This window comes from Daphnia pulicaria, chromosome 11 (assembly GCF_021234035.1).
Source record: "Daphnia pulicaria isolate SC F1-1A chromosome 11, SC_F0-13Bv2, whole genome shotgun sequence".
In the NCBI taxonomy this organism is placed as follows: Eukaryota; Metazoa; Arthropoda; class Branchiopoda; order Diplostraca; family Daphniidae; genus Daphnia; species Daphnia pulicaria.
Genome location: NC_060923.1, coordinates 2161641 through 2169017, shown reverse-complemented (window position 1 = coordinate 2169017; position 7377 = coordinate 2161641). Strand labels below are relative to the sequence as shown.

The window sequence follows — 7377 nt, the reverse complement described above, 5'->3', positions numbered from 1 at the left end:
TTTTCAGGTCATTTTCAACATTGCAATTTCAGTGAGACTTTTTATTTTATTGATTTGTAAAAAATGAACTCAATCAACGCTAGAGATTTAAAAAAAAAGGACAGAAGGTGGGAGAGAGACAGAGAAAAGTGGAGGAATAGGAAGGCCAGCAAATTAAGCTGACCGAATCAATTAAGTCACCCAAAAATCCCGTGGAAAAAACAAAATAATCCTTGGAAGAGAACAGGGACGTGACACGGTGGTGGTGGTGGTGGAGGAGGGCACGTTGGTCTTTTCCATTCGTGGCACAGTTGAGTGTAAGAGACCGAGAGCAGCAAGTTTATAGTTGATGAAAGAAAAAAAAAATTAATTTTTGAAAAATCCGAGAATGTGAGCACGCGAAAAAAACAAAATGTTCCAGTTTTTGAATTTGTTTGTCATCTGATGATTTAATGGCTTTCCGTTGCAGGAACTAGAGGATCCGTTTCTGCCGGTTTTTTCACTGTTTCCAGTGATGGTGTCACGGCATTTTGTTCTTCTTCGGCGACTTGAGTGTCGGTCGTCTGTGCTGGAACGGGATTGTCTTCTATCACCTGCTGGCAGAAATGACATTAAATCGTTATTTTCATCATAAAACCGATGTGATATTACCTTATCAGGACTGAAAAATCTCGGTTGTTTTGCGTCGGGACTGTGTTCACTGTCGTCTTCTTCATCTCCATCAACTGCTTTCTCCAGTGGTCGTTTCTTATCACTGACTGGCGTCTCTAACGTTTCGCTCAGTGCTGCTGCTGGTGGTGGTTGACTCACCTCCGGAGCTATCGTCATTTCACTTTCTTGTGGTTGTACTTCGACTATTCGCTCATCTGCGGTCGTTTCTTCTTTCGTAACGAGTTTCGGAGGTGCCGATTCCTCTTCTTCCATGTCGACTGGTTTCTCTTCAGAGGCCACGCTCTCGACATCGATGCTCTTGGCACTGTCCTCTTCACTGGGCGTTGCTTCATCTTCCTTTACTACGACTTTCTCGGATTCACTAGTAGACGACCCTGTTGCATCTTCGGGCATCTGGACGGTGGGAGTCTCCTCGCTGGTCACGACAGCCGGTGTCACTGGCGACTCGACAAGTGCAGGAGAGACCGTTTCTGTTGTTGTTGGCAACGGCTTGGCTTCTTCTTGATCGACAGCACCATTTGTAGTTTCTTTTGCCTCGCCTTGGTCTTGTGGTTCTGCTGTGCCAGATGCCTTGATCAATACCAGCTCTTTTCGTGCCGGCTTATCCTCGTCTTCGGTGTCTGAAATGCCAGAGTCAGCTGCGAACGAACGAAGGAATGAAGCAAAGCAAATTAGGCATCTCTCTAGTAGAACTAATCAAATAGAAAATCTCGTTGGTGGTATCTCACCATCTGAAACTGATGCAGTGTCTGAGGCAGCCGAAACCGGTCTAGAGTCGTTCTTGGCAGCGAAGGTGGCAAGTGGTCGACTGGAACCCACATTAATGTCAACAACGCCGTTAACTAACGTTTGAGAAGAAGATACTGATTCGGAACGTTTCCTGGAGAGAATAGAAAAACAGGAGAAATAAGAGTCAATACTTGTTGAATATTAAGCAAGACTGAAATCACCTTTGCTCTGGGTCTACTGTGGTAACAACTAAAAGGTTCTTCTCTATGCCTCGCATGAACTTGTCTGTTCTCTTGTAGTGCTTCCTTGGGGCACACAAGAGTTCACACAATCTCTGTATTGTGAAAGGGGCACTGCAGAAACCCAAATGATGTTGTAAATAAGTGTTTTGTAATGTATTGCATCATTGCAACTTACCAGGTGAAGCTGTCAAATTGTTGGAGAATTTTATCTTTCACTATCTCAAAATTAAAAGGTTCCACATTTGGGCAGGGGGGCAAGTTCTCTGTTGGACATACTGCTTTAAAATTGGCGATGACTAATTCCAGCTTGTGCCGGAGGACACCTCTGATCTTTAGCCAGGGGAAGAGTGTTTCACCAGTCTTTGCCAGGTGATTGATGTACTCTTCTAAATTTTTGGGAATTTCCGGGGTCTTTTGCTTGTCATAGTCTGAAAAAAATATTAAAGTAAAGTACAAGTTAGCTTGGACAACATTTAAAAACAACTTATCTCCCTGATATCTTTACAGAAATCAAGCTTGGTCATGAGAAACTCATCGGAAGGACGTGACCGCGATACATTCGCGTCCTTGGCCCAAGAAGTGTCTCGTGATAGGTTCGCTCGTTTCAAGACGAGCATTTCTACAAAGTATTGAATGTAGAAACGGATGCCAACTTACCATTTAGTTCATCTAATATACTTTCAATGTTTTCCATGTTTCAATCAGCCCGGACAACCCTTTGTTTATCACCCCCGCACCAAACTGTCGACAAAAAAGAGCGAGTGTCTACACACGCAACCTTGTTGGCTGTCTACCGCTAGATGTCTCTACTCTTATTATTTGAATAAAATGACTGGGCGGAGCTTAATGACGAAAAAAGTATACATCTCCAACGACTTTCTCAATCAATTGATGCCCTTTTTCAACTTGGATGAAATCAAACTCGATTTGGATAACCTTTTTTTTATCAAAAGGGAATCGAAAAGCAGACTCATCAATAGACAAGTTCCGGATGCTGAGTTGCACAACCGCTAAATTAGGATCGTGCGCCAACGGGTCCTTTTAACGTTGTGGGGATAGTAGAAAGCGGGTTTTTTATTATTTAAGCATAGAATTACTTATCTAATCTTAGAAATGTTCAGGATTATCGTTGTTTAGAACATTCTGCTTTTTATAGAGTAATTTGAAATGTATAATTCAGCTTAGTTTACCCATTAAAATTAAAGAAAGTCCAAGCCTGGGATGCTGTTTAGTCTTTTCTTGTGTTTTTTGACAGATCTGCTGACAAGTGACAAGCTCAAACACACAAGAAAAGACTAAACAGCATCCCAGGCTTGGACTTTCTTTAATTTTAATGGGTAAACTAAGCTGAATTATACATTTCAAATTACTCTATAAAAAGCAGAATGTTCTAAACAACGATAATCCTGAACATTTCTAAGATTAGATAAGTAATTCTATGCTTAAATAATAAAAAACCCGCTTTCTACTATCCCCACAACGTTAAAAGGACCCGTTGGCGCACGATCCTAATTTAGCGGTTGTGCAACTCAGCATCCGGAACTTGTCTATATCCGGGGTTCAAATCGTAAAAGGTCGTAGAGTATTGATCATATGATGGTGGCGCCTAGGGAACGAAGCAGCGGAAATGTTGGAATAAAATCAAAATTCACCAATGATTAGAATGCATAGAGAATGTATCTCATGTTTTAAATATATTTGTAATTGTTGTTCTTTCGAAAAAAGTCAAGGTTAGCAACGCTTTCCAATCAATCGTATATTCATTCCTCATAAAGATCCACCACTAGAGGCGCTGTCTCACAAAAAGGTAAGCCCCAATCCAATTTTTTATTTTATTTTCAAGGGCTACCAAATTAATATTATTGAAATAAAACTATGCTGAAAGAATAGTTAATTACAATCTATAGTTGTGACACATATATAAAGATTATTTTGTATGGCTTCATCAAGGACAGTTAAGATCTCCGCACTACCGTTATCTAGTTCGAGGGGGATGGTGGGTGGAGCCTAGCGTTGGCCTTCGGACGCTGCATACTGCATACATAGAAACGCTTCGGATTTGGGAGAGCTCTGTCGACGGGTTTTAGTAGAGGGCTAGAGCACAGACAGCCATCTTGGAAAAAGTGTTTTTGGTGAAGCACCCCAAAATTTTGTGCGGGACTTGGAGAACATCTATAGGAATTTATCGGTTGTCATCTGTCGTTTCGCTTCCGTTGTATCATCAGTTTTTGTTGTACATCTTCATATTCCAATGGCCGAAACAGATAAACTCAACATTGACAGCATTATAGCCCGACTTTTGGAAGGTAAATAATTCTAAACTATGGCCCCTCAAAATTTGTTTGGTGACTCGTCTTGGCATCCTTGACAGTCGATTGTTTCGTCTTTAAATTGTTTGACCAATGCTGGAAAATGGTCTTTTTGACGTTTATGTTGGTAGTTGGTCGATTATCTTTGTTTATGGTGACGGAAACACTTACGTCAAGCTAAAACTGTATTGGAATTCTCCATGACTAGTTTCGGCAAATGTTAAACAACAAGCCTTTTAAGATTTCGATTCTATTCCTTTATTATTTCATTAGTTCGTGGCTCCAGACCCGGGAAAAATGTCCAGTTAACAGAGAATGAGATCAGAGGCCTGTGCTTGAAGTCTAGGGAGATTTTCCTCTCGCAGCCCATCTTGCTGGAGCTGGAAGCTCCACTCAAAATCTGTGGAGATATCCACGGTCAGTACTATGATTTGCTGCGTTTGTTTGAGTATGGAGGCTTCCCACCAGAGTCCAACTACCTCTTCCTGGGTGATTACGTCGATCGAGGGAAGCAATCTCTCGAAACTATCTGTCTGTTGCTGGCCTACAAGATTAAGTACCCAGAGAATTTCTTCCTGCTAAGAGGCAACCACGAGTGTGCCTCTATCAACCGTATCTACGGCTTTTACGACGAGTGCAAACGGCGCTACAATATCAAGCTATGGAAGACCTTCACAGATTGTTTCAACTGCCTACCCGTGGCGGCCATTGTTGACGAGAAGATCTTTTGCTGCCACGGCGGTCTCAGCCCCGATCTCCAGAGCATGGAACAAATTCGCCGAATTATGAGGCCCACAGACGTACCCGATCAGGGTCTGCTTTGCGACCTTTTGTGGTCTGACCCTGACAAGGACACGATGGGCTGGGGTGAAAACGACAGAGGAGTCAGCTTTACTTTTGGTGCGGAAGTTGTTGCTAAATTCCTTCATAAACACGACATGGATTTGATCTGCAGAGCTCATCAGGTAACCATATTTTGTTACTTTTCTTTTCACTGGATTGCCAAACCGTCATTGGGGTCGATGTCACGTTTTCTGATGAAACGTGTCTAGATTGCAATATTGTGTGTGTGTGTGCAGTGAAGCACGTGACAACTCACGCCAAACTTTCAATCCACAAGAGTAACGTTCACGCATCTTAATTAACCATTGTTAAAATTCGCTCCTTTATCAGGTTGTTGAAGACGGATACGAGTTTTTCGCAAAGCGTCAGCTCGTGACCCTCTTTTCGGCACCCAATTATTGTGGCGAGTTCGACAATGCCGGAGCTATGATGTCAGTCGATGAAACGCTGATGTGCTCTTTCCAGATTCTCAAGGTAACGTTAAGCAAGCACGTACACTCATATCCGTTACATTGACACTTACATCACTTTTTCTTTTGACGTGTTTACAGCCAGCCGATAAGAAGAAATTTCCGTACGGAGGCTTGAACACCGGCCGACCCATGACGCCCCCGCGAGGTGGACCGCAGGCCAAACAAAATAAAGGAAAAAATAAATAAATCTACTACCCGCATCCCTTTATGTCCGTCTGACAGACGGGCAATGTTTGACTAGCGTTTAGGAACAAAAAGAAGCAAAAAAAGAAAAGAAATCGAGGTCTTGAATTGGATGTTTCACCGACGAATTGTTATCATGAACCTCCAAATTACACACAAAAGTAAAACAAAAAAAAAATTACACAAGTTATTTTAAGCGTTGCAATCGGATGGCTTCGTGCGAATGCTGTATCGAAATAAAAAAAGGGGGGCAGAAGAGGATCAAGGGATCGTCGATGGGGGGAGGGAATTGTATTACTAAAAAAAAAGAAAGGATTGGTTCTACCAATTGTACCTTTTGATTTCATTCTTGTGTTTTTTTTTCTTTCATTCTCCCTTTTAATCTTATCACAAGTGACGAACTGTAAAGCGACGACGATGTAGTTAAACTTCCCTCCTGATCCTGAAAATTAGCCGAGTTCGAATTTTCTTTCTTCGAACCCCCAAACCCCACCATTTGTCATGTGTCTGTTGTGTATTTAAGAAAAAAAAAAGTCCTGAAATATCTCCCACGTCTTTTTGTTTTTTTCTCTCCGACCCCCTTTACCATTTACTCTTCCTCCAAGGAGTTAGCACTCGGGCGATATACACACAAAATATGTTCTCCATATTGATTCTGTCCATCTTATTTTGATCCCGTCATTACAATAAATGAACAGAAATGTGCAACCAAAATGACAATCTTATTTATTCAGGTGATGTCTAACCTAGAATCAAGTTTGGTTCACCCCGGAATGAATCTTCTGTCAAGTGGTTCGAATGTTTCCGTCGTTATCCTGCTGTTAATGGTTAGGATGTTGGAAGGAATGTTGATTGACTAAAACAAATAAAGATAAAATAACGGCTGTCGAGAAACCTTGATGGATAACGGTGGTTTCGTTGGGCACATGGTGTAATGGTTAGGCAATTGAAACATTTCGCCATCATCTCATGCTTTCTCGGTTTTTAGTAATTTGTTTACATTCAGAGTTAAGTTTTTAACGAACGTGAAAATGAGAATCAGGGTTAAAACAAATTTATTCTGGCAAAGTATTTTGAATGAGTTCTATGAGTTCCTCAATTTGTTCTTCAGTCAACCGTTCCTGATCTGTAGATTGGACAATCTAAAAAGGTTTGAATCACTGATTAAGACATGGACAATTCTAGTGGGCCATGCATAGCTTTTATACCAGTGATATTTCAACGTCAGTTTTAGGCCTCAGATTCAAGATCATGGTTTTCTCTTTTTTAGTCAGTCCAAACTTTTTCACATCCTCGAGAAATTTCTTGAAACAACCCTCAGACTGTACTGCAGCTGGCGTGCCTTCAAGATATTTTATGGCCTATAGGCAAAAAGAAACTGGTGAATCGATGCAGATATACATTGAAATCATTTGAAAAAATCCTTACTTCATACGTGATGGTGGCTAAGGACCCACTTTGATTCCTTGTTTGGTCTCCTTTGACTCTTGAACTGTTCAAAAGTCCCAGAACCTTGAAGAATGTTAGATTACAAATAAATTATTCAAAGCCACACATTCTCCAGTAAACAGGTTTTACCTACCTCGAAATTGCTAAGTATAGCCGTGTTTGCATCGATTCTGTAACACAAACAAAAAATGGGGTTGAGTGGAAGTTCATGGAAAAATTTATACAATTAGCTTACATTTCCATTTCAATTACGATCAGTAGCCAGAAATGCTTGAAGATTCCAAACACGAACAGATTGTTTTGAAAAAAAATGCACGTTTTTTAGAGAACTTCTTCACGCTGCGGTTGTAGGCAACGATGTCATTTGGAAACCGCGGGTAAAATTATTTCTATTTCAATTAAGTTTTATCAATTCTATCTATTTAAAGAAATTTTGAAAATAATCCAGCAAGTATTAAGTAATTTTCGTTTGATCAAAATTATCTTGTGGTTTTTAAA

General features: G+C 40.8%; 3 protein-coding genes across 4 annotated transcripts; 1 reads left to right on the top strand and 2 right to left on the bottom strand.

Moving 5' to 3' along the window:
• LOC124315321 (serine/threonine-protein phosphatase 4 regulatory subunit 2-like) lies at positions 1-2415 on the bottom strand. Of its 2 annotated transcripts, none has more exons than XM_046780922.1 (6): positions 2280-2415; positions 1798-2050; positions 1602-1733; positions 1380-1531; positions 631-1289; positions 1-575 (listed from the first exon to the last, which is right to left on the bottom strand). In XM_046780922.1, the coding sequence occupies exons 1-6, from the start codon at positions 2314-2316 to the stop codon at positions 429-431; spliced, it is 1380 nt and encodes a 459-aa protein (XP_046636878.1). In that variant the 5' UTR covers positions 2317-2415; the 3' UTR covers positions 1-428. The 2 variants fall into 2 exon arrangements, with proteins under 2 accessions (XP_046636878.1, XP_046636879.1); XM_046780923.1 differs by having other exon boundaries at positions 1-572; positions 2280-2414.
• Positions 2416-3660: 1245 nt separating this feature from the next.
• LOC124315460 (serine/threonine-protein phosphatase alpha-2 isoform) lies at positions 3661-6144 on the top strand. The gene is made up of 4 exons (XM_046781145.1): positions 3661-3928; positions 4205-4896; positions 5105-5248; positions 5326-6144. The coding sequence occupies exons 1-4, from the start codon at positions 3874-3876 to the stop codon at positions 5431-5433; spliced, it is 999 nt and encodes a 332-aa protein (XP_046637101.1). The 5' UTR covers positions 3661-3873; the 3' UTR covers positions 5434-6144.
• Positions 6145-6343: 199 nt separating this feature from the next.
• Positions 6344-7284, bottom strand: LOC124315673 (DNA-directed RNA polymerase III subunit RPC9-like). The gene is made up of 5 exons (XM_046781493.1): positions 7115-7284; positions 7013-7049; positions 6859-6942; positions 6639-6791; positions 6344-6572 (listed from the first exon to the last, which is right to left on the bottom strand). Exons 1-5 carry the CDS (start codon positions 7120-7122, stop codon positions 6486-6488), a joined length of 369 nt encoding a protein of 122 aa, XP_046637449.1. The 5' UTR covers positions 7123-7284; the 3' UTR covers positions 6344-6485.
• Positions 7285-7377: the final 93 nt, after the last annotated feature.

Bases quoted from the DNA above. Each gene is read 5' to 3' on its own strand.
- LOC124315321 (XM_046780922.1), bottom strand. From the start codon at position 2,316: ATGGAAAACATTGAAAGTATATTAGATGAACTAAATG. The intron at 1,734-1,797 runs GTAAGTTGCAAT...GGGTTTCTGCAG, and splicing joins CAATTTGACAGCTTCACCTG to TGCCCCTTTCACAATACAGA. The intron at 1,290-1,379 runs GTGAGATACCAC...GTTCGTTCGCAG, and splicing joins CACTGCATCAGTTTCAGATG to CTGACTCTGGCATTTCAGAC.
- LOC124315673 (XM_046781493.1), bottom strand. The intron at 6,943-7,012 runs GTAGGTAAAACC...ACATTCTTCAAG, and splicing joins CTATACTTAGCAATTTCGAG to GTTCTGGGACTTTTGAACAG. The intron at 6,792-6,858 runs GTAAGGATTTTT...TTTTGCCTATAG, and splicing joins TAGCCACCATCACGTATGAA to GCCATAAAATATCTTGAAGG.
- LOC124315460 (XM_046781145.1), top strand. From the start codon at position 3,874: ATGGCCGAAACAGATAAACTCAACATTGACAGCATTATAGCCCGACTT. The intron at 4,897-5,104 runs GTAACCATATTT...CTCCTTTATCAG, and splicing joins TGATCTGCAGAGCTCATCAG to GTTGTTGAAGACGGATACGA. The intron at 5,249-5,325 runs GTAACGTTAAGC...ACGTGTTTACAG, and splicing joins GCTCTTTCCAGATTCTCAAG to CCAGCCGATAAGAAGAAATT.